Here is a 26,192-nt window from a genome sequence, read left to right on the forward strand (position 1 = left end):
GGCTGTGAACCAATCAAAAGGCAGCGCCTCTCTAGCCCAGGCCAATCAGCTTTCAGATTAGAGGGTTTAACTCCTATTTAAAATGAAGACTTTGAATCTTAACGGCTGAGCGCTCGGGAGGACTCGGCTGCCTTGGGTCAGAGGCGGGAGCCGACGGGTTCGTAGACTCTGGGACAGCTCTGTGAGACGGGTGGGCGAGGGCGGCGGGCCTGGTGGCTTTTTAGCGGGCGGCGGGACGGGTGGGAAGGAAGAGGGCGGTGGGGCTGCGGGGCCGGCGGGGAAGAGTCGGGGCGAGGCCTCTCTCGGTGCCCCGTCCCCACTTTGGTCCTCCTCGGTCCGCCTCAGTCCTTCTCTTCCTCTCCCCGCCTGCATCCTCCCCGCTCCCCTCCTCTGCCCCCCCGGTGCTTTCCCAGCGCCCTCCCCTCTGCTCGCGGGTACTGGGGCGCCCTGTAAGATGCCGCTTGGTGTTTACTAAACACCTGCAGTGCATGGGGTTGTTGAGTGGCATTGGGGGTGGGGGTGCTTTCTGATGGGGTTCTCGTATTCGGTGAGCACCTGGGTAAGAAAAAAGTAGGAGGGCTTTTGCTCTCTGGGAGTTTGCGTTCCAGCGGGGGTGGGGCGCCAGACGACGAACTGGCCGGAGAACTTGCAAAAGAAAACAGTAGTGTGGTTTACCGGGGGCTACTTTGGATAGAATAGCCAGGAAGGACCCTTGTCCTGGATGGGTGAGTGGGTGAATAAATGAAAACTTCCTCAGAGAGGTTTTCTTTGGCTAGTGCTTCTCAAGCCGCAGATCTTGGGCCGCGTTTATCGTGATTTCAGAGGGTCCTTGTGAAAAATGTAGACCCACCTAATGAATCAGAAGCGCTTGGGCCTAGAGGACTCAGGTGTCTGTAGTTTGTCAAATTTCCCAGGTGATTCTGATGTTTCATGGAGAACCAGTGATCTAGACCAGCGCATATGCAGGATCTGATTTGTTAGGTCTGTGGTTGGGCCCGAAAGTCTCCATTTCTAACAAATGCCCTCCAGATGGAGATGGAGCTACTACTGCCCTTGACTTTTAACGGTTCCTCCTCTCTCCTTAACCTTTCTTGTTCTTTGAATCAGATTCTTTTCAGCCACATACTCATTCCCACTCTCCTCTAAGTCTATGCAGACACTAGCAAGCTTGATGAAGAAAAGTCTAAAGGCACAGTGATATGTAATCTTAACAGTTTTCCTGTTTAGAATAGTATGAATATGTGGTTTGAATCGCAGGAATCTTGTGCAGGTCATTGGGTCATGTGACCCTGGCTGTGGACTGGAATCACTTGAGAAACAATTTTCCTGGGGCTCTTTCCAGAATTTTTGGATCACAATCTTACTCCATCCTGTTTATTATTATTCATCTCCCTGAGAAGGAAAAGTATATTCAATTGGGGCAAATACCTAGTTTCTGTTGAAGACTATTGAATAAATGTCCTTAAGCCTGTGTGATCTCATTAGTCTGCTGCTTGTGATCGTTAGGGAAAGTGAAGAAAGCATTAGAGCGTGTGTGAAATTAATGTTTGCACAACACAAGCTTGTAACTCCTTTTTCCTTTCTGTCATTTGTCCTAACCTGTTTGATATAAGGACTCCTTGCTCTGTAGCTGTGGTTCTATCTTCAAAGTGGAGTTATTTGCTTATTTGTGAAATGGATGTGAAAGTGTGGGGGTGGGGGACACTTTCTGATTGGATTCTAGAATTCAGAGCACCTGGGCAGGAAAAATACAGATAGGTTTGTTTCTTGGAGTTTATGTCCTACTTACTTGATATATTGCTGTGCCTGACTCACAGTATGAGCTTAGTGTTATAAACTATTTGCATTATTGATTTGCTTTTTTAATGGATTAACTCATTCCCCAAACACTGGTGTAGGAACTACATACCAGACATGATCTGGGGAGGCAACATAAACAAAATGGGACTAAGCCCTCGCTCTCATGGAGCTTACTTTCCTTGGGGATACTGAGCAGGTAGCTGGATATTGTCTGGGAGGGCAGAAGTAAACAAGTACAAGTAATGTGATGTAAGATGTTAAGTAAGGGCTATGAAGAAAAAAGCAAGATGGTCAGAAAGGAAACGTCTGAGCGGAGACTTGAATGTAATGAAGGAGCAAGCCACGCTTCTATTTGAGGGAAGAGCCAAGTGGGTAGAAGAGCCAAGTGGTAGAGGGAAGTACAAAGGCCCTGTGGCAGGGGACTGCTTTGAGGAAAGAAAAAAGCCCTGTATGGCTGGTGTGCAATAGAAAAGAGGAGATAAGGCCAGAAAGGTGGTCAGGGTCCATACTCTGAGACTGTAGGCCTGTCTATGCAGGTAGGATTTTGAATTTGAGTTGAGGGACCATGAGGGGCTTCTGAACCAAGGACCAGCATAGCTGACTTAATAGTTTGCGAAAGGACCATAATGGGGCAAGGGTGGAAGCAGAGTGATCATGGGAAGCCTGTTGCAAAGAGTTGAAGGGAGAGAGCATTGGTTTGATCAGGTGGTGGTATTAAAGGTCCTGAGCAGTGATTTTAAAGGTAGAGCCTACGAGATATGCTGATGGATTGATTAGATGTGGGGTTTGAAGGAGAACCGTGTAAAAGATAGTTGACACGAGCAACTGGCAGGCGGGGTTTGCCAGTAACTGAGATGGGGACATCTGTGAGAACAGGGTTGGACAGATGGGGGTAGAGAGGGAGCAGGAATTCAGTTTGAGACATTTTAAAATTGAGGGGCCTCCGATTACAGGCGGAGATGTTTCATAGGTGGTAGGAGTTCAGGAAAGGTCTGGACTGGAGAAGGAAGTTTGGAGGTCCTGAGCCTGTGAATGGTATTGAGAGCCAGGAAACTGGATGAGTTCCTATAGGGAATGAAGATGGCTGCAAAAGAGTGTTTCTGGGCCTAAGCTCAGGCTGCTCCTGAGAGCGGAGGGGAAGAAAAGCTAGGAGGAGAGAAGAGGTTCTTTCTGGATGTGTTGGGAGTGAGGTGCTTGGCAGACCTTTCTGGGGGATACTGAGCAGGTAGGTAGGTAGGTAGGAGTCTGGCAGTCAGAGGAGAGGTTAGGGTAGAAGATGTAAATTCACATCATCTTAAAGATGTTTCAAGCACTGGTGCTGGATGAGGGGTGCCCTAGGAAGGGTAGGGATGAAGAAGTGGGGTCAAAGGACTCATTCCGGGTCACCCCAGACTTTCAGGTTGGCAAAAGTGAGGCTAATCGAGCAAAGGAGGTTGCAGTAGGACAGCTGATGACATGGGGTACCACCCTGCAAGCTAGCAGAGGCTGGGAGTGGGAAAAGAGCCACCCTGTCAAATGCTGCTGGGGGACACCAATCTGGTAACAGTAGACGTCAGTCATGAGCCGGCCCCTTGGTGGGTATGAAATCCTGATGGGGGAGGGCTAGAGGCTGAGAGAAATGGTGGATGTGGTGAGTGTGGATGACTGTTCTGGAGCTTTGCTGTTGAAGGGTGAGGGGAGAGGTGCTGTCATAGCCAGAGTCCGTTATGGGGAAGAGAGGACCTGCTTTTAAAAGGCAGCAGGGTTGGAAGCAGCCTCCTGCACTGATAAGTAATCCTTTAGAGACAAGCTGGTGGAGCGGGAGGACTCAGGGAGTGAAGCTGGGGGCTGGGGGAGGGGATGCAGTGTGGGGTGGAAGCCCCACACCTGTCCCTTATGTCACCTGAGAAAACAAGGCTCCCTGGCCAGCTTCATTTGGACAAAGAAAAAGTGTGAAATTCTGTGTTGTGGAGGCTTTTTCATCAGGAGCTATAACCCGGATCTAGCATAACTGCACTTGGAAGCACGAGGATTTGTATAAATTAAAGATGGTTCTTTTTCTTTTCAGGCATCATGGACCGATCTAAAGAAAACTGCATTGCAGGGCCTCTTAAGGTAAATTGGATAATCTGTATTCTCGATCACATTTATAAAACCCAATGGGGATTGGTTTTATATCTGGAGTTCTTTTTACTTTTACTTTGGATTGTAACTTTAGAAAACTCTGCTACATTCCTGGATGTCAGTCTCTTTTCCTGGCATTCAATAACATTTTGTGGATTGTCACTGTAGCTTTTATTTTGTTCTGCTTTGTCTTCTAGCTAGCTGTTTAAGTATCTGCATTCCTCCAATGTGTGTAGGATAATACTGTACACAACAGGTTCCTAATACTTGCTTGTGCTTACTTGCTCACCGGAAATGAAATTGCTTTGCCGTAGTTTGTTCTGGTCACGATTCAGGGAATGGTAAGCTCAGAGGCTGTCAAGCTGCATTGTAGTGACCATTTCCTGGGAGCCCACTTTGAGCCAGGTTCTGTGTCAGATGCAGGGATTACAATGGTGAAAAGCACATGGTCTTTGACATTGAAGAGCTTAGCCCTTTGGGGGAGTTATGTGAGCCGGTACCACGCCGTCATAAAATATGTGTATATGAAATGACCTGAATAATTCTGCCGAGGGGTGCTCAATTCAGGTTGGGCTAGGTTGGAATCCAGGAAGGCTTCACCTAGGAAAGACCCCTAGTCTTAGAATTTAATGAATATTTGTGGAGCAGCTGGGGGAATAAGTCTTTATATAAAGATCCTTTAATATAAGTAATCCCCAGATTTTATTCCTTCTAGGAAGTCAGCATAAAAATGCAAATCTTCCTTCTTGATTTGTGTGTGTGTGGGGGGGTGTCTTGTTTTTAGAAGTTTTTTTCTTTTTTAAGTTGTTTTGTGTTTTTTGTGTGTGCGTGGTTTTTTTTTTTTTTTGAGAGAGCATGCATGAGCAGGGTGTGTGTGGGTGGGCGAGGGGATGGGAGAGGAAGAGAGAAAGAGAATCTTAAGTAGGTTTCACACTCAGTGCTGAGCCCAACCTGGGGCTTGATATCAGGACCTCCTGAGATTACAACTGGAGCCGAAACCAAGAGTTGGACGTCCAGTCTACTGAGCCACCCAGGTGCCCCTATTTTTAACTTGTTGAGGACCCTCCATACTGTTTTCCACAGTGGCTGCCCCTGTTTGCATTTCCACCAACAGTGCACGAGGGTTCCTTTTTCTCCACGTCCTTGCCAACACTTGTTTCTTGTGTTTTTGACTTTAGCCATGCTGACAGGGTGAGAAGTTTTCATTTTCAAATAAATGGATACTTATCCTTTTTTTTTTTTTTTTTTTTTTTACTGGCTGAAAGTCTAAACCAATTAGAAAAAGGCTAACTTGAGTCCTTGTATTTGATTCTCAATTCCTATGATAAAGATCATTGTATTTTTTATTTTTTTAAATTTTATTTTAGTCACCATACAATACATCATTATATTTTTTATTTTTTTTTAAAGAATTTTCATTTATTTGAGAGACTGAGCACGTGTGCACCAGCAGGGGGAGGGGCAGAGGGAGAGGGAGAAGCAGGCTCCCTGATGAGCAGGGAACCCCACACTGCCAATCCCAGGACCCTGAGATCATGACTTGAGCTGAAGGCAGATGCTTAACTGACTGAGCCACCCAAGTGCCCCTGATAAAGATCATTTTAAAAAAAACTGCTCTGTTTAAAATGTTTGTCACTGCCTGAATGCCTACTGTGTTGTGGACATTGCTAATTTCAGAAGTAATTGACTTTTTCCTTGGAAGTTGGAAACTATCTCTTGTGAGGCACTCTGAGGCTTCCCTTGCCAGCCTTGTTCCCTCATTTATGAGGAAATTTCCTCCACTGAAGTTGGAGGAAGTCTTCCACCCCATTTTAGTTTGATTAGTTCAAGGTCTTAGAATTAACTATTTTTTAAGCTTATGATCCCCCTACTTACAGGCATGTAAATAATATATTTTGGCATAATTCTTTGAAGAACCTGTTTGTTTCCTCTTTGCCATAGTTCTTTTGGCTCAGACCCATTTTGTAAGTACTTGGGACAATGAAACATTAGTAAATAATTAATAGTAAGTATTTTGTGGGAAATCTGGAATATGCAAAAATTCAGACTTTTTTTTTTTTAAGGTTTTACTTATTTATTGGACAGAGCACAAGCAGGGGGAGCGGCAGGCAGAGAAATGGGGAGAAGGAGAAGCAGGCTCCCCGCTGAGCAGGGAGCCCGATGCTGGGCTTGAACCCAGGACCCCGGGATCATGACCTGAGCCGAAGGCAGACGCTTAACCGATGGAGCCACCCACGTGGCTCTCCGACTGTCTTCTAAAACATCTTGACTTGAAGATAACCACTGTTAAATATTTTGACATATTTCTTTGTCTTTTTTTTCTAAACGTCTGTATGGTATTGCCAAAGAAATGTCAATGAAATTGGAATTTTGGTATAAAGTTTCCGTATTGTGCTTTTTGCTAAGTAATAATTTCCAAGTCATTGAGAATTCTTGGAAAGTGTTTGATGTCTCCCTCTTCAGATGAAAGTTTAGTTAATGAACATTTATTTATGGGAGCATGATTTTTAGGGGTGGGGTGTTGGGGTGCGTGGGAGGTATCCTTCAGGTATTCCTTTCAGCTGTATATTAACCGTATCCTCTGGGAGTGCTGATGAAAATAGCTTTCCCCTTCCATGGATTATCAATGACCTTCAGTATTTTGTTATACTAGAAAACAGACTTTGTGAAATTCTCAAAATACTGAGCTTTTGTTGATGAAGACATGAAATTTATTTTTCCCTCCCAACCTAGACTACGATTGCACTCGGTGATGGTCCAAAACGTGTTCCGGTGACTCAGCAAATTCCTTCTCAGAATCCGTTATCTGCGAATAGTGGCCAGGCCCAGCGGGTCTTGTATCCTTCAAATTCCTCCCAGCGAATTCCTCCACAAGCACCAAAGCTCGTCTCCAGCCATAAACCAGTTCAGAATCTGAAGCAGAAGCAATTGCAGACAACCAGTGTTCCCCGTCCTGTCTCTAGGCCACTGAATAATACCCAAAAGAATGAGCAGCCGTCATCATCAGCCCCTGGTAAATCAGCTTTTTGAGACTTCTATTGGATAGTTATTATTTCTTTTAGTTGCTTAAAAAAGGGGTGGTGGCAAGTGAATAGACTTGCATTTATTGTTTGGAGCCCTTGCATTTACATCTTTTTTTATTGTGGGTGGGGGGAAAATCTGATGTCAGGTTGAAGTAGCCGTGTCTCCTGTGGGCCAGCCCTGTGCCCAGGATGGAGAGCTGATTCCTACCCTCCTGGTATGCTTGAGAAACTGAAGTTCCAGGGCTGGGAGTGTGGAGGGCAGTCGGGGAAGTGGATGGACTTGGATGGACTGAGGCTGCGGGGTAAGGTCACGGTGGGCACTGTGGCTATGTTGCGGAGTGGGGCTTCACCCCCTGTGAATGGGGAAATTGCTGAAAGGTTTTTAAGCAGAGGAGGCGCCGGACTTTTAGAAAGAAGCTTCCTCTGGATGTGTGGAATGAAGTGGAAGGTAGTGACGCTGCCCTTCGGGATAGCAGACAGGAGGCAGGCTGCTGGGGATTAGGTCAAAGACGGTAGCAGCCTGAACTGGGTGGAGCAGGGTGGATATTAATAGTTACTATTTACCAGCTTTGTGTGCTCACAGTCAGGAGAAGTGCTCCCTTCATCCGTGTTGTCTCATTCAGTCCTCGGAACCACTGTGAAGGGAGTCTGTTATTAACTCTGTTTGACAGACGAGGAAGCGGAGAAGCATTCACTTACCCTCAGACACAGCCAGGATGGAGAAGTGCAGGCAAATTCGAGTGCTCCCTGAGGATGCAGACAGGATAGAACTGGGCAGTCAACTGGTCATAGGGATGGTGGTCGTATTGATGGCATTAATGGAGATGGTGAAGCGTGGAGGGGGAAACCAGCTGGGGCCCGCATGCAGGTATCTGAGCAGAGCGTACCCTGCTGCTGCTGGAGTTTGAAGTGGAAATGTCCTATGTAGCCTCTGGCTAATGACTTCACCCTGTTGTGCAATTTGTTTATTGTACATTTTGCTGACTCCGTGGCTTCTATTTTTATATTTCTCCCTGGCAGCTAATCTAGTGGAAGAAAGGTGGTTGGTTTATGTTTCGTTGCACGTCGTTGATAACTTGTACACACATACATATGGACAGTGGACTAGCCCACCTAGTGGGGGAGAAGCTGATGAGTGGGAGCATATCATGGATGGAGATTTTGGCAATTCTGCTTTAGAGGCTCTTCATTTGGAAACTGAAGCTTCAGGGAGAATCTGCATAGTCTTGAGTCTTTAAATTTTCAGAGGGCCTAGCTGTATATGTATCTGCTCATCTTTACTCTAGAAATCTGTAAAGACTTCACCTGGTAGGAGTCAGGTTAGGGTGTGATAATCTTTTTTCTATAAAGAAAACTAAAAATAGCCCAGATCTACCATTCTGGACATACCATTAATATTTTGGTGACCATTCTTTGTTTCATTTCTGTTCATAGGTTTTTAATTACTTATAGTTATTCTAAAATAATTGTAGTTATTCTAAAAACAGATTTTTAATTTATTCTACATAGGACATAATTCTGAAAAGGAACTGGCAACAAAACAGAAAAATGAAGAATCAAAAAAGTAAGCTTTATCCTATTTACAAAGTCCTGTGCTATCATTCTATTAGAATACACCATTGCAAGTGTAATTATGGGAACACATTCAAAAATAAAAAGGTCTTATATTTTCACTCAAAATATAAATCTTCCCAAATTCTAACCTTTCAAAAGAAAAAAGGAATTTTAATGATGTTTACTAGGGACTCAAGCTTTTCTTATTGCTTTCCAAATTTAGAAAAAAACTTACTGGGGTGCCTGGGTGGCTCAGTTGGTTAAGCGGCTGCCTTCGGCTCAGGTCATGATCCCAGGGTCCTGGGATCAAGCCCCACATTGGGCTTCCTGCTCGGTGGGGAGCCTGCTTCTCCCTCTCCCTCTGCCTGCCTCTCTGCCTACTTGTGCTCTCGCTCTTTCTGTCAAATAAATAAAATCTTAAAAAAAACAAAAACAAAACTTGTATGAATCTGTTACAGAAATGTATAAAATAAGTTTCTCTCTACCCTCAGAAGTAACCACTACATAGAGTTTAGGTATGTTTCTATATTTATTTTTATTCTTATACAAAAGAGCAAGTTTGTTAAACAAAAGGCAGTCATGTTACAAAACTAAAGACACATGTATATATGACTCTGAATATTTTGACACTATCAGTTGAAGTATTCTTCGTATCTTCCCCAGATATTTTCCAAAAGTCTGCTCTCAATTTCTGAACTGTCTAGACTCTAGAATGTAGAATGTTATGTCTAGAATGTAGTAGGAGGAGCCAGGAATGAACCCACAGCCTTTTTTGCTTTAGCTGCCTGTAATAGCAGCTTTCTGAGAATCTAAATCCAGTGGTTCTCGCCCCCCCTACCCTGTAGGATCCATCCCACTTGCTTTATCAGGGTGATTCTCCACCCCAGAGAGTTAGCATCTCTGGGATGGAGGAGGAGGCTGTGGTTAGAGTTCTGAAGACTTCTTCCAGTTACTTACCTAACCTTCCCTGTGGTCTTCAGTGGTGGTAATAGGTCTGTAATTCAGAGCGTAGTAGTGCCTTGGGAACTTTGCATTAGTCTTCAGCTCTAAAAGGCCAGATTGTTCCTTGTCACTGACTCAGTCGTTGGCAGGTGGGGGAGTAGGGGGTTTAATGTCGGTGGAGACTCACATATGGTGGTTATTGGCTTGGTCCTTGCCGAAGTACATACTGAATACAACTTCAAATATAAAATTATTTATAGGTATATCTACAACTTCTTAATAAACTGTTAGATAATCTTCACATTTTAAAATGTTCAAATTTTTTCCTAGAAGGCAATGGGCTTTGGAAGATTTTGAAATTGGTCGTCCACTGGGTAAAGGAAAGTTTGGTAATGTTTACTTGGCAAGAGAAAAGCAAAGCAAGTTTATCCTGGCTCTTAAAGTATTATTTAAAGCTCAACTGGAAAAAGCAGGAGTTGAGCATCAGCTGAGAAGAGAAGTAGAAATACAATCCCACCTTAGGTAAGTTTCCAGATTGATGTTCAAAAGAATGTGCTGCAGAACTTAATTACAGAGAGTTAAACAGTGGAAGGCCTGCTCTGTAGGACTGCAAAGAGTGATTTAATTCATCATTTTTCAAGGATTTATCTAGACAAGTGCTATGGTCCTGAAAAACCACTTGGAGGTTTGTGCTTTGTTAATGAGTTATGTACATGAGTCAAGTGTGTGTGTGTGTGTGTGTGTGTGTGTGTGTCTGCGTGTGCATAATTAAGGGGAATGATACTTCTGAGCTCTAAGCACAGGTTGCAAACTGGCAGCCTCTGCAGGTTGACTTTGGCCAGTGGGTCTTTTTCTTTTCTTTTTTTGCTTCCAGTATTTTTTCAGACTTGAATTAGTCGTTCATACTGACAGACCTGTCTGCGTCAGGCCTGTATCCTTCCCTGGCAACAGCTGACTGGAGCTGAGGGCTGCCGTCCTGGGCGGTGTTCTCAGCTGCCCGAAGTCCTCAGCAGCCCACCTCTCCCGCCCAACACTGCTTTGAAGTTGTGTCTCCTAGTGTTTGGGGATCAAACTGCTGTGGGGATGCCATGTCTCTCTTTCTCTAACGTGCAGAGAATTAACATTTAGCTGAATTTTTTCCCCCTAAGAATAAAGATGGCCCGAGGGAAGGAAATAGTCTTAATAAACCTGAGGTCCATTAATACCTTGTAATGTTTGCCAACTGACTGCAGATGCATGTATTTTTTTTTCCCCGAGTAGGTCTGTAGTTTCAGATTCTCAAGTAGGTGGGGGGTGTGGTGAGGGGTGTGGTGGGGTGGTCTGTGACCAGAACCAATTTTCACTAGTTTTACATAAGGGGTTTGATTAGTAGTTAGTACATATTTTTGTATTTTTTCCAAAACCAGGTGTTAGAGTATTCATCCTTTGTTGCAGGCATCCAAATATTCTCAGACTGTATGGTTATTTCCATGATGCCACCAGAGTTTACCTAATTCTAGAATATGCACCTCTCGGAGCTGTCTACAGAGAACTTCAGAAACTGTCAAAGTTTGATGAGCAGAGAACTGCTACTGTAAGTTTTCATTTATTGTCCTGGCCTATACTGTTTATGGTATTCCTGTCCTACATAGCAGTGTGCCTTGCGTTATAGTCCAGTGGGTTTTGTCTTAGGAAAGAGAGCTCACTGGGATCAGGTCTTTGAATGAAAGAATCAGAATACCTTAGTTGAATCATGTACAGGTAAATTTGGGTACCAGGTGGAATACTGTGGCTGGTTTGTTTCCACAGCTGTTTTTTTGTGGAAATGTATATATGAAAAGTTGCCCTCTTTTTAAAAAATAATTTATTTTAGAATAGTTTTGGATTTTGAGCATGTAGAGATAGTACAGACTTATTTTCTCCTGTTCATTGTCCATTAGTGTGGTCCCTTCTAGAAACCTGCTTATCATTGGGGGTGTTAGCCTTGGTGACCTGGCTGAGGTCATGCTCGTTAGGTTTCTCCCCTGGGAAGTTTCTGTCTCTTTCCATACTGTGCTCTTCTCTGCACCGCCCACACTGAAGAAGGAGTGGGGGTTACGTCCCACCTCTACCTCTATCTGCGTATATCATTAGAATTCTTCTGCATCAGAGATTTGTCTGTTCTCAGTTATTCAGTCATTTATTAATGTGGACTCACAGATATTTTATACTTTGAATTATAATCTCATACTACTTTATTTTGCTGCTCGAAGATCTGGGTGCTAGCTACGCTCATTGCTACTGGAGTATCCTTATGTCTAGGCTCTCGGTGGACAGAACAGGGACATATATGTGTATACTAATCTGTGCATATACATGTATCTATATTTTTATCCATTTGTATCTACGTTAAGCAAAACATGAGTCCAGTGCCACATGGATCATTCTACCCTTTTCCCCGTATTTATCTGTAGCCTTACAGTCCAACCTTGAAAAACCTGGATCCTACCATCCACCAACCATTTGATTATTCAATTCCAGTGTACATGTATAGTGATATCAGAATAATTAACCAGTTTCCCCTGGGGGGACCAACTATATGCATTTAAGGGTCATCTGTATCCTTTCAGGGCGTGAGGACAGTAGCTCATTTTTATTGCTGAATAATATTCTGCAGCATGGACATAGTTCAGTTTATCCCTTCATCTGTTGAAGGGCATCTTGGTTGCTTCCAGTTATTGGTGATTATGAATAAAGCTGCAGAAAAAAATCTGCATGCATGTTTTTGTGGGACATAAGTTTTCAACAGATTTGAAAACTAGCTTGTGTAGTAAGGTCATGTGTAGCCTTGTAAAAACAACAACAACAACAACAACAAAAAACAACTGTTAAGCTGTGTTCCAAAGTAGATATACCGTCTTTGCCCCCCTCCCCCATTAATGTGTTCCTGTTCTCCTCCTCCACTAGCGATTGGTATTCTCAGTTTTTTGGATTTTAGTCATTCTCATAGGTGTACGTGGTACCTCATTGTTTTAATTTGCAATTCTCTAGTCACAAAAGATGAGCATCTTTTCATGTGCTTATTTGCCATGTGTGTATAATCTTTGAGGTGTCTTGTCAGGTTTTTTGCCCATTTTCAATTGGGTTTTGGTCGTTTTGAGTTTTCTTTTTTTTTTTCAATTTTTTTATTGTTATGTTAATCCCCATACATTACATCATTAGTTTTAGATGTAGTGTTCCATGATTCGTTGTTTGTGCATAACACCCAGTGCTCCATGCAGAACATGCCCTCCTCAATACCCATCACCAGGCTAACCCATCCTCCCACCCCCATCCCCTCTAGAACCCTCAGTTTGTTTTTCAGAGTCCATCATCTCTCATGGTTCATCTACCCCTCCGATTTCCCCCCCTTCATTCTTCCCCTCCTGCTATCTTCTTCTTTTTTTTTTCCTTAATATATATTGCATTATTTGTTTCAGAGGTACAGATCTGAGATTCAACAGTCTTGCACAATTCACAGCGCTTACCAGAGCACATACCCTCCCCAGTGTCCATCACCCAGTCACCCCATCCCTCCCACCCCACCCCCCACTCCAGCAACCCTCAGTTTGTTTCCTGAGATTAAGAATTCCTCATATCAGTGAGGTCATATGATACATGTCTTTCTCTGTTTGACTTATTTCGCTCAGGATAATACCCTCCAGTTCCATCCACGTTGTTGCAAATGGCAAGATCTCATTCCTTTTGATGGCTGCATAATATTCCATTGTATATATATACCACATCTTCTTTATCCATTCATCTGTCGATGGACATCTTGGCTCTTTCCACAGTTTGGCTATTGTGGACATTGCTGCTATAAACATCAGGGTGCACGTACCCTTTTGGATCCCTACTTTTGTATCTTTGGGGTAAATACCCAGTAGTGCAATTGCTGGGTCGTATGGTAGCTCTATTTTCAACTTTTTGAGGAACCTCCATACTGTTTTCCAGAGTGGCTGCACCAGCTTGCATTCCCACCAACACTGTAGGAGGGTTCCCCTTTCTCCGCATCCCCACCAACATCTGTCATTTCCTCACTTGTTAATTTTAGCCATTCTGACTGGTGTGAGGTGGTATCTCATTGAGGTTTTGATTTGGATTTCCCTGATGCCGAGCAATATTGAGCTCTTTTTCATGTGCCTGTTGGCCATTTGGATGTCTTCTTTGGAAAAATGTCTGTTCATGTCTTCTGCCCATTTCTTGATTGGATTCTTTGTTCTTTGGGTGTTGAGTTTGATAAGTTCTTTATAGATTTTGGATACTAGCCGTTTATCTGATGTGTCATTTGCAAATATCTTCTCCCAGACGGTGTCTTTTGGTTTTGTTGACTGTTTGCTTTGCTGTGCAAAAGCTTTTTATCTTGATGAAGTCCCAATAGTTCATTTTTTGCCTTTGCTTCCCTTGCCTTTGGTGATGTTTCTAGGACAGAGTTGCTGTGGCTGAGGTCGAAGAGGTTGCTGCCTGTGTTCTCTAGGATTTTGATGGATTCCTGTCTCACATTTAGGTCTTTCATCCATTTTGAGTCTATTTTTTTGTGTGGTATAAGGAAATGGTCCAGTTTCATTCTTCTGCACGTGGCTGTCCAATTTTCCCAACACCATTTGTTGAAGAGACTGTCTCTTTTCCACTGGACATTCTTTCCTGTTTTGTTGAAGATTAGTTGACCATAGAGTTGAGGGTCCATTTCTGGATTCTCTATTCTGTTCCATTGATCTTTGTGTCTGTTTTTGTGCCAGTACCATACTGTCTTGATGATGACAGCTTTGTAATAGAGCTGGAAGTCCGGAATTGTGATGCCACCAGCTTTGGTTTTCTTTTTCAACATTACTTTGGCCCTTCGGGGTCTTTTCTGGTTCCATACAAATTTTAGGATTATTTGTTCCATTTCTTTGAAAAAAGTGGATGGTATTTTGATGGGGATTGCATTGAATGTGTAGATTGCTCTAGGTAGCATTGACATCTTCACAATATTTGTTCTTCCAATCCATGAGCATGGAACGTTTTTCCATTTCTTTGTGTCTTCCTCAATTTCTTTCATGAGTATTTTATAGTTTTCTGAGTACAGATCCTTTGCCTCTTTGGTTAGATTTATGCCTAGGTATCTTATGGTTTTGGGTGCAATTGTAAATGAGATCGACTCCTTAATTTCTCTTTCTTCTGACTTCTTGTTGGTGTATAGGAATGCCACTGACTTCTGTGCATTGATTTTATATCCTGCCACTTGACTGAATTCCTGTATGAGTTCTAGCAGCTTTGGGGTGGAGTCTTTTGGGCTTTCCACATAAAGTATCATAAAGTATCATATCATCTGCAAAGAGTGAGAGTTTGACTTCTTCTTTGCCGATTTGGATGCCTTTGATTTCTTTTTGTTGTCTGATTGCTGTGGCTAGGACTTCTAATACTCTGTTGAATAGCAGTGGTGATAGTGGACATCCCTGCCGCATTCCTGACCTTAGGAGGAAAGCTCTCAGTTTTTCCCCATTGAGAATGATATTCACTGTAGGTTTTTCATAGATGGCTTTTATGATATTGAGGTATGTACCCTCTATGCCTATACTCTGAAGAGTTTTGATCAAGAAAGGATGCTGTACTTTGTCAAATGCTTTTTCTGCATCAATTGAGAGGATCATATGATTCTTGTTCTTTCTTTTGTTAATGTATTGTATCACGTTGATTGATTTGCGGATGTTGAACCAACCTTGCAGCCCAGGGATAAATCCCACTTGGTCGTGGTGAATAATCCTTTTAATGTACTGTTGGATCCTATTGGCTAGTATTTTGGTGAGAATTTTTGCATCCGTGTTCATCAGGGATATTGGTCTGTAATTCTCCTTTTTGATGGGGTCTTTGTCTGGTTTTGGGATCAAGGTAATGGTGGCCTCATAAAATGAGTTTGGAAGTTTTCCTTCCATTTCTATTTTTTGGAACAATTTCAGAAGAATAGGTATTAATTCTTCTTTAAATGTTTGGTAGAATTCCCCTGGGAAGCCATCTGGCCCTGGGCTTTTGTTTTTTGGGAGATTTTTGATGACTGCTTCAATTTCCTTAGTGGTTATAGGTCTGTTCAGGTTTTCTATTTCTTCCTGGTTCAGTTTTGGTAGTTGATACATCTCTAGGAATGCATCCATTTCTTCCAGGTTATCTAATTTGCTGGCATAGAGTTGCTCATAATATGTTCTTATAATTGTTTGTATTTCTTTGGTGTTGGTTGTGATCTCTCCTCTTTCATTCATGATTTTGTTGATTTGGGTCATTTCTCTTTTCTTTTTGATAAGTCTGGCCAGGGGTTTATCAATCTTGTTAATTCTTTCAAAGAACCAGCTCCTAGTTTCGTTGATCTGTTCTACTGTTCTTTTAGTTTCTATTTCATTGATTTCTGCTCTGATCTTTATTATTTCTCTTCTCCTGCTGGGTTTAGGCTTTATTTGCTGTTCTTTCTCCAGCTCCTTTAGGTGTAGGGTTAGGTTGTGTACTTGAGACCTTTCTTGTTTCTTGAGAAAGGCTTGTATAGCTATATACTTGCCTCTTAGGACTGCCTTTGCTGCATCCCAAAGATTTTGAATAGTTGTGTTTTCATTTTCATTGGTTTCCATGAATTTTTTTTAATTCTTCTTTAATTTCCTGGTTGACCCATTCATTCTTTAGTAGGATGCTCTTTAGCCTCCATGTATTTGAGTTCTTTCTGACTTTCATCTTGTGATTGAGTTCTAGTTTCAAAGCATTGTGGTCTGAAAATAGGCAGGGAATGATCCCAATCTTTTGGTACTGGTTGAGACCTGATTTATGACCTAGGATGTGATCGATTCTGGAGAATGTTCCATGGGCACTAGAGAAGAATGTGTATTCCGTTGCTTTGGGATGGAATGTTCTGAATATGTCTGTGAAGTCCATTTGGTCCAGTGTGTCATTTAAAGTCTTTATTTCCTTGTTGATCTTTTGTTTAGATGATCTGTCCATTTCAGTGAGGGGGGTGTTAAAGTCCCCCACTATTATTGTATTGGTGATGTGTTTCTTTGCTTTTGTTATTAATTGCCTTATATAATTGGCTGCTCCCATGTTAGGGGCATAGATATTTACAATTGTTAGATCTTCTTGTTGGATAGACCCTTTAAGTAGGATATAGTGTCCTTCCTCATCTCTTATTACAGTCTTTGGTTTAAAATCTAATTTGTCTGATATAAGGATTGCCACCCCAGCTTTCTTTTGGTGTCCATTAGCATGGTAAATGGTTTTCCAGCCCCTCACTTTAAATCTGGGGGTGTCTTTGGGTCTAAAATGAGTCTCTTGCAGACAGCATATCGATGGGTCTTGTTTTTTAATCCAATCTGATAGCCTGTGTCTTTTGATTGGGGCATTTAGCCCATTTACATTCAGGGTAACTATTGAAAGATAGGAATTTAGTGCCATTGTATTGCCTGTAAGGTGACTGTTACTGTATATTGTCTGTGTTCCTTTCCGGTCTATGTTGCTTTCAGGCTCTCTCTTTGCTTAGAGGACCCCTTTCAAGATTTCTTGTAGGGCTGGTTTCGTGTTTGCAAATTCCTTTAGTTTTTGTTTGTCCTGGAAGCTTTTTATCTCTCCTTCTATTTTCAATGACAGCCTAGCTGGATATAGTATTCTTGGCTGCATATTTTTCTCATTTAGTGCTCTGAATATATCCTGTCAGTCCTTTCTGGCCTGCCAGGTCTCTGTGGATAGGTCTGTTGCCAATCTAATGTTTCTACCATTGTAGGTTACATATCTGTTCTCCCGAGCTGCTTTCAGGATTTTCTCTTTGTCTCTGAGACTCGTAAGTTTTACTATTAGATGTCAGGGTGTTGACCTATTTTTATTGATTTTGAGAGGGGTTCTCTGTGCTTCCTGGATTTTGATGCCTGTTTCCTTCCCCAAATTAGGGAACTTCTCTGCTATAATTTGCTCCATTATACCTTCTGCCCCTCTCTCTCTTTCTTCTTCTTCTGGGATCCCAATTATTCTAATGTTGTTTCGTCTTATGGTATCGCTTATCTCTCGAATTCTGCCCTCGTGATCCAGTAGTTGTTTATCTCTCTTTTTCTCAGCTTCTTTATTTTCCATCATTTGGTCTTCTATATCACTGATTCTGTCTTCTGCCTCATTTATCCTAGCAGTTAGCACCCCCATATTTGATTGCACCTCATTAATAGCCTTTTTGATTTCTACTTGGTTCGATTTTAGTTCTTTTACTTCTCCAGAAAGGGTTTCTCTAATAACTTCCATGCTTTTTTCAAGCCCAGCTAGTATCTTTAAAGTGATGATTCTGAACTCTAGATCTGACATCATACTAATGTCCGTATTGAGTAGGTCCCTGGCAGTCGGTACTACCTCTTGTTCTTTTTGTTGAGGTGATTTTTTCTGTCTTGTCATTTTGTCCAGAGAAGAATAGATTAATGAGAGAACAAAATGCTAACAGGGTAACAACGTTCCCAGAAAATATACTCTAAACAAATCAGAAAAGACCTGAAGCAGTGGGAAAAGAAAGGGAAAGAGAGAAAAAAGAAAAAGAAAAAGAAAAAAAAAAGGAAAAGAAAAAGATAAAGATAAAGATAAAAACAAACAAAAAACAGAACAAAACAAAAAAAACCAGAATGTGATCAAATATGATCAGGGTGGTATATAGATCAGTGCCACACACTAGATTTTGGGTGTATTTGGTCTGTTAGAAGAAAGTGCCTCCCAAAATTTTAAAGAAAGAAAAACTTATATATGTACAAAAATAAGGGTTGATATGATGAAGGGATGAAATATGACTGTAAAGATGGAAATTATAAAAAATTTTATAAAAAGAATTGATAAGTTGTTTGAAAAAAGAAAGAAGAGGATTTAAAAAAAAAAAAGAGAAAAAAAAAAGAGAGAATGTGATCAGACAGGGGAGTAGAAAAAAACTATACAATAGAGATTTAGGGTATATTTTGATCTGTTAGAAGAAACTATCTCAAAATTTTAAAGAGAGAACAACTTATATATATATGACAAAAATATGGGTAACTACTATGAAGGGATAGAATATGACTCTAAAAATGAAAAATAAAAATGTTTTTTTTAAAAAAGGGATTGATAAGATGTTGGTTGAAAAAGGGAAAAAAAAAAATTCAAAAAAAAAAAAAAGTTAAAAAAAAATTAACTTTGAAAGGCTAAAGAATCATGGTAAAAAGCCACGGATTCTATGTGCAGTATTCCCCTAGCGCTGGAGTTCTGCCGTTCTCATTGATCGGTAAACCTGGTCTTGGCTGGCTGTTCTCGCTGATCTTCTGGGGGAGGGGCCTGTTGCCGTGGTTCCCAAATGTCTTTGCCGGAGGCGGAATTGCCCTGCCCTTGCCGGTCCGGGCTAAGTAATCTGCTCGGGTTTGCTCTCCGGAGCTTTTGTTCCCTGCAAGCTTTCCGTACAGCTTTGGAGGCGGAGAGTGAAAATGGCGGCCTCCCAGTCTCCGCCCCGGAGGAGCCAAGAACTCGGGGTCCCGCTTCTCAGTGCACCCCCAGAGAAAAGCCGTCAGTCACTCCCGTCTCCCCGGTCTCCGGCCACACTCCGTGCTCACCCGGCCTGTGAGCGCGCCTTTCTATCTGGCACCCGACCCCGGGTGGAGTCTCCAAACCCAGCAGATCCCCGCGGTGCGCTCCCGCGCCGCTCCTCCCGGGGGAAGAAGGTGAGTCTCCCCGGATCTGCCGCTTGTTGGGTCCCTGCTGGAGGAGCAGTGGCCCGACTGTGCCGCGGATCACGGTCTATGACAACCCCGAGCTGAGAGCCCGCGCCTGGGCTCCGTCTCTGCAGCCGGCTTCCCTGCTCCGATACCTGGGAGCTCTGCCGCACTCAGGCACCCCCGGTCTTTGTGTGACCCCGAGGGTCCTGAGACCACACTGTCCCGCGAGGGTTCCACCCCCCACTTCGCCACCAGAGTGACGTCCCTCAGCAGAGCAGACTCTAAAAGTCCCGATTTTGTGCTCCGCGGCTCTATCACTTGCCAGAAGCTGCCTACGGAGGCCCCTCCCCCGCCGTCTATCCTCCCGAATAACGCCTCGGATTCACTTCTCCGCACGTCCTACCTTCCAGAAAGTGGTCGCTTTTCTGTTCAGAGAGTTGCTGCTCTTCTTTTCTTCGATCTCCTGTTGAGTTCGTAGGTGTTCAGAATGGTTTGATCCCTATCCAGCTGAATTCCTGAGAGGAGACGAAATCCAGGTCTCCTACTCCTCCGCCATCTTGTTCTGCCCCCGGTTTTTTGAGTTTTAAGAGTTCTTGTATATTTTGGAGACCAGTCCTTTATCACGTGTGTTTTATAAAGGTTTTCTCCCTGCCTGTGGCTTGTCTTTTCATTCTCTTACCTGGATCTAATCTTAAAGTCCAACATGATCAGGTTTTTGTTTTGAGTTTTTGTTTTTTCCCCCTCTGGATTATGCTACTTTATTTGAATGAAATTACTTGTTTGAAGAAGTAAAGGGCCTTGGGCGGTTCTTTGTTGACTCGGCAGATGATTGGTGGTTACTCTGCCATATGTTTCTGGAGAGTAGGGGCGTTGATTTAAATGGCATTTCTTTCAGGTGGTTGTACTTTTGAAATCACAGCACTATTGGTGAATGACCCTTTGGTCTTGTCTCAGCAATAAGACATTTTATACTTAAGTATTTGCTTTTTGGATAAGTAGAAATAGATTCATTTTACTTTTTAAATATTAGCTAACCTAATTAGTTGTCTTCTTTAATTGGCAATTAATACTTATACTACTACTACTCTTTAATCCAGATGGAGTTTATGTTGATATAAGCACATAGTTATTGGAAAGAAAAGCTTGATTCTTTCTAGATTCCCCAGTAGTTAGAATGAATATTTATACACTCTTGTTTCCCTTTTCTGATTTATTCAAATAAAACTGGCTGTAGAGAAATATTAGGGACCTTTACCTATATACACAGTCTGATATGGGAGGTGTGAAGGAAGTAGGTGCTGAAGAGCTCAGCTTTAACTACTAGCTCTTCTTTTTTTTTTTTTTTTTTTTTTTTTAAGATTTTATTTGAGAGAGAGAGAGAGAGCGTGAGCATGAGCTGGGGAGGGGGATCTGGGGGGAGAGGGAGGAACAGGGAGCCCCACACAGGGCTCCATCCCAGGACCCTGGGATCATGGCCTGAGCTGAAAGCTGACGCTTAACCAACCGAGCCACCAAGACACCCCTGATCTTGGTTTTATAAATGGGAATTGACTGTACTTTTGCAAGTTTTTTAAAATTGTTTTTTAATTGTTTACATGTCTGACTCCCTAATTGGTGCTTGTTTCTCAGTATTATCATAATTCATTGCTACTAGGCCATAAATTGCCATGTGGTGATGAGTTCTAGCTAATCAGTTTTTCCTATATTTCCAATATCCTATCTGCTGTATTAGCAAATAAATAACTTAGTATGGGATAACTTGTATTTTATGCTAAACACTAATTTGGTTCAATTTTTTTTTTAAAGAGTCATTCAATTGTTTCTAGCTTTTGCGTCAATCTACAAAATCTGTTGAAATCTGTGTTGGGTTTCCTTTCAGAAGAGATGTCTAAAATTGTGTTACATAAAATATAAGATACAGACTTTCCATACTTTATTTTTTTAAATAGTATATCACAGAGTTGGCAGATGCCCTGTCCTACTGTCACTCAAAGAGAGTCATTCATAGAGACATTAAGCCAGAGAACCTACTCCTTGGATCGGCTGGAGAGCTTAAGATTGCAGATTTTGGGTGGTCAGTACATGCCCCATCCTCCAGGTATGTAACTTTAGAGGTGGAACTTACTTAGTTTAGCAAAAGCCTCGGGGGCTTTCAGGAACTAAATAGAAAAACCCTTAAGCATAGATGTGTGGAATTGGGGCAGGTAACTGATGCACATACTTGGAGTAACTTAGACCTGATAGGAGTGTCTTTGAGAACGTTTTATTCTGCAACTATTTTGAGGCTTTTTAATGTGTCCTAGGCCTGGGTTAAAGATGCTTAATGTCCTTAGAGGCTCGTGAAGGGGACCTATGTGACCAGTATATGACCAAGGAAGCGTAGGATGTGTGTGGTGGTGCCTGCATTGGGGCGGGGAGACGACACTCGGCTGCTTCCCGGACAGGAGACCAGTTCCAAGGGGTAGCACACACAGGTCCGGAGCTGAGAGCGCAGTTCTTTGGAATTTCCAAAACCAAATTGGTTTGGATAGAACTTTCAGGGTGGTGGTTAAGATTCTCTGTGGTCTGCTTTTGTCAACAGCGGAGTCCTTTCTTGTCCCCTCTTCACACAGAGAAATTTAATGAAACAATTTAAATCTTAACTTTGCAAACGAGCTAAAATACTGTTTTAATTTAATTTGGGTTTAATTAAGCTTTTGAAGCCTCATGTGAGGTAGAGCATTAAAAACATACATATACTGATAAGTTTGTCAACTTTGGAATAGGACTTAAAAATTACAGCTATAGTACTTAAATACAGTTAAAAATTGTATAGCCTAAAATAGGTGACGTGGTGGGGGTGGGGAGCTTTATTTTTGCTAGATCACTTCTAATTGTTTACAGCAATGCATAGATCTGTTGTAGTTTTTTTTTTTTTTAAGCTGGTTGTCACTAGATGGGCGCTGTTGGCATCTAGGGAGGCAGACAACAATGAGGAATTGTAGGCTTTGTGCAGTTGCAGGGCTCACTTGGACTTTAACCTGTCCAATGGTGTCATGTGATGGGAAAGATCAGTGTCCTTTTCAGAAAGGATTAAGCTGTGTACATGCTGATGCTCTCCTCGCCCCACCTCCCTGACATGAGCAACTGTAAGAGCTCCCAGGTGTGGTGTTGTTCGAGAACCCTCTGACTCGGGCCATTTCCACCATCTCAGTGGTGCTGCAGGGATAGAGGTCTGCAGAGGTAGCTCCTTCATCCCAGGCCGCAGGTCACCACTGAGTTGAGTGCACTCATATGTACTCTCTGGGTGCTGGGCGTGGTGACTGGCCTCAGCATGACCCCCTAGAAGAGCCAATGGCAAAGAATAACTGATAGAAAGCAATGGAAACCTACATGGTGTTCGCTCCTAGTTCAATGTTTGCCACCCTCCGCTTATTTCCAGGCTTCGTTGTTAAAAACTCAAGCATACGGAAATGCCGAATGGGTGGTTGACTGCTCAGCTGTCCATCTAGAGCCTGCATTCAGCAGGTGGTGACATTTACCCTATGTATGGCCACACACTTGCCATATTTGGTGGTGTCTGGTTTTTTTTTTTTTTTGTGAACCTTCAAAAATAAGTTGCAGACCTCATGCTTCCTTCTCTCAGCACTTGAGTATGTATCTCCTAAAAATAAGGATGTTGTCCTTATAATCATAACCATTATCACTCCTAAGAAAATTAACAGCCTTGTTATATTTATTTAGTCCATGTTCTGATTTCCCCAGTTGGCCACAAAATTTTAGAGCTCTTCTTTTAAGTCAGAATCCAACCAAGGTCCATCCATGCATTGTATTTGATTGTGTTTCTTTGGTCTAAATTTAGACCAGTTGTCCCACAATTTAAAATGACCCAAAATGGTGTCACTTGGTCCTTCATCCTCTGTAATTGCTGAGAACTGGAAGTAGGTCTAAGGGCCTACACAGTATTTTTGGCAAGAATACCTCATAGGTCACCCTCAAATTGAAGTCTCTTTGGTACCAGCGGTGTATCAGAGGCCAAAGCTAGTGCTTTCACAGTGGGACAGTTTTTAGTTTGTCACTCATGTCACCTGGCTCTTAAGCTTCTTAGCCTATCTGTAATATAAAGACGAATACAGAACTCCAAACTATTTACAGAGAACTTTCATGGCTGCTTTTATATAGTAGTGATTCTTTAAGTTTCTTATATTGTAGATCATTTAAGAAGGTTCTGGGGTTGGACAACTTTGGGGTGTGGCTTGATTGCTAGCTGTGTGATGCTGCACATCTCTCTCTGTTTTCTGTCTAAAACGGGGGATTTATTTTTTTTAAAGATTCATTTAGAGACCGTGTGCACATGTGTGCGAGCAAGTGGGTGGGGAGGAGCAGAGGGAGAGGGAGAGAAAGAATCTCAAGCTGACTCCCCGCTGAGCACAGAGCCCGACTCGGGGCTCGATCTCACGACCCTGAGATCATGATCTGAGTTGTCGAAATCAAGAGTCGGACACTCAACCGACTGAGCCACCCAGGCGCCCCTAAAACCGGGGATTTAAATAGTACCTGCTTCATAGCACAGGATGTGGCCCAGGAAGAGCGCTCAATCAATGTCAGTGTCATCGTTAATGACATTTAGCCGTTCTTGTGCTAATACAAACAGAAACATACCCACCTGAGCCTACCTCTGTTTTTAGGAGAACCACCCTCTGTGGCACCCTGGATTACTTGCCCCCAGAGATGATTGAAGGCCGAATGCATGACGAGAAGGTGGATCTCTGGAGCCTTGGGGTTCTTTGCTATGAATTTCTAGTTGGGAAGCCTCCTTTTGAGGCAAGCACATACCAAGAGACCTACAAAAGAATATCGCGGGTAAGACCTAATGAGAAATGATCAATTGCTTCTTGTAGAATTCTTCTCAGCTTTAACTTTGGCTGTGAGCTATTTGTACTGTTCTCTCTAAGCTGCGTTTTGTGACTGTCAACTTATTGTACTCCAGGTTGAGTTCACATTCCCTGACTTCGTGCCGGAGGGAGCCAGGGACCTCATTTCAAGACTGTTGAAACATAATCCCAGCCAAAGGCCGACTCTCAAAGAAGTACTTGAGCACCCCTGGATCACAGCAAATTCATCAAAACCATCAAGTAGCCAAAAAAGCAAAGAATCAACTAGCAAACAATCTTAAGAATGGTGCAGGGGGAGGAATCTGAGAGGCAGGGCTGCTGTATGGTGTCAGGAACAGGCCTGCCCGTGCCCGAGGGCGCTGCCTCAGCCTCCCCACCCACGAGTCCCCTTCAGTGAACAGCGTGCTCTGGAGTGAAGGAGCCACAGGAAGTGTGGCTGTGTCGCCAGCTTCACGACCCGGAGCCTCCCCACAGCCTGGTCCAAGGGAGGCCTCCTGGTGGAGGGAGGACAGGCGCGGGGTCAGACTGCGGGGAGAGTGGCCACATCACTGTGACTCCATCAGTGATAGAGGCGTGCAATAACCTTCCAAGTACCTTCGTGTGTGTGTAACTTATTGGGTGGCCAAGCCTGGGAAAGCTGTCAGGATGAACATGTGATTCTTTCTTTTAAATGTTAAAATAAAGAATTTTGTATAGACTTCTATCTTTCTTTCCCCGGCATCCCTTTAGGACTGCGCTCGGTGTCCCACACCTCTGCCTGGCTAGCGAGTCCTCCTTGTCTCCTCCGAGACCGTGAAATAGAAACATGTGCTCTACCTTCATCTTGGGGCTGGCTAGATGAGACCCGTCTCAGCTCTTTCTAAATGTTAAAGGGCTTATTTCATGGTTTTGAGGTTTTAGTTTTTGTAAAGCACATTAAGTCACCTATAAAATGATGATAATTAAAGTTCTCCTGTGTCTAACCTTGAAATGATAATGCATATCCCAGTTCATCCTACCCTTTGGGAAATACTGGGCTGAGCATGGGCCCATTGGGAGGGTGGGAAGGCCCCTCCGTGGTGCTGTTGGGGCTGTGGTTCTGGAGCTGGCCTGGCCTGTGAACATATCCATCCTATGATGACCGGGGACACGACTTAGTAGGGGAGCCACTGACCGGAGCAGGGGAGGGGACAAGTCAAGGAGCCGGCAAAACTGTGATGGGTAATTAGGTGGGAGCGGCACCCAGAGGGAGTGGCATCTGAACCAGGCTTGACGGGAGGATTGAAAGGATGGAGGCAGGAATGGCAAGAGGTCCCCGCAGGCCGGGGAGGGAGCAGCAGGAAACACGGCAGCACAGGGTACAGGCACACGGCCGTGTGACTGGGTGGTGGAGGGGGCACCAGGAGTCGGGGGATGGGGGCAGCCAGCGCCCTCTTCATCCTGCAAACTGTCCCGTGTGCCCAGGAAGCGTGAGTTCCTGTCCTAGGTTCTGGACGTTCAGGGCAGGACAGCAGCCCAGCTCATGGAGCTGGGATCCTTGGTGCGTCCTCATCCTGGGGACTCAGCTGAGTCAGCAATAGTTCACAGAAGTGGGTACACCTGGCCTGGCCTGGTACCTTTGGGGGTTCACAGCTGCAGGTGGTCAGGACAGAGGACGGGATGAAGGAATCGGTCATCTACATCCATACCTGCCCACTGGGCTCTGACCACGTTTTCAGTTAGATGCAAAGAGCTCTACACGTGGGGTGAACTAGTTCTTTGCAAACTGATCTTCCAAGCGTGGCTCTTAATTCTCTGAAGGAATGTTTGCTTAACCGGAATCCCTCATTTCCAGCCGTGGGGGACCAAGCCTGCTGCCCCTTCAGGACGGCTGGTAGAGGCTTCTTTGCTCCTTGTTGTCTGGCTCCCAGGGGACACTTGGCAGGTTATTAATATTTATTACTTTGGAGTTACGGCATGTATGTAAACTTTACACGTGAGAACACAAATACATCTTGGCTGCATGGGTAATTCTGCTCACTGCCTGTTCACTGTTGGCCTGGAAATGAGCCATGAGAGGAGCAGGTGTATCCCTTTTCTGATCTCATGTACTGTGTGCTCCTAATGCATAAAGTTACGTAGTTGTTTCTAGCTGCCAACATCTCAGCCAAAGAGGGTGAACTTGACCTTGGAAATGTTGAAGTTCCTGAAAACTAACAGAGAACTATGTTTTCATGGCCGACCTTCATTTGACGCAAGGAACTAGATACTAGAAATGACTA

At 43.4% G+C, this 26,192-nt stretch overlaps 1 protein-coding gene across 1 annotated transcript; it reads left to right on the plus strand.

Annotated features, from left to right (window-relative positions):
- The first annotated feature begins 55 nt into the window (after positions 1 to 55).
- AURKA (aurora kinase A) lies at positions 56 to 24,898 on the plus strand. Its single transcript, XM_032387773.1, has 9 exons — positions 56 to 157; positions 3,848 to 3,894; positions 6,637 to 6,916; positions 8,436 to 8,490; positions 9,753 to 9,944; positions 10,857 to 10,995; positions 21,028 to 21,176; positions 23,746 to 23,920; positions 24,048 to 24,898. The coding sequence occupies exons 2-9, from the start codon at positions 3,853 to 3,855 to the stop codon at positions 24,231 to 24,233; spliced, it is 1,218 nt and encodes a 405-aa protein (XP_032243664.1). The 5' UTR covers positions 56 to 157; positions 3,848 to 3,852; the 3' UTR covers positions 24,234 to 24,898.
- The last annotated feature ends 1,294 nt before the right edge of the window (positions 24,899 to 26,192 follow it).

Source organism: Phoca vitulina, unplaced genomic scaffold (genome assembly GCF_004348235.1).
Source record: "Phoca vitulina isolate PV1807 unplaced genomic scaffold, GSC_HSeal_1.0 scaffold50, whole genome shotgun sequence".
NCBI classification, from domain to species: domain Eukaryota; kingdom Metazoa; phylum Chordata; class Mammalia; order Carnivora; family Phocidae; genus Phoca; species Phoca vitulina.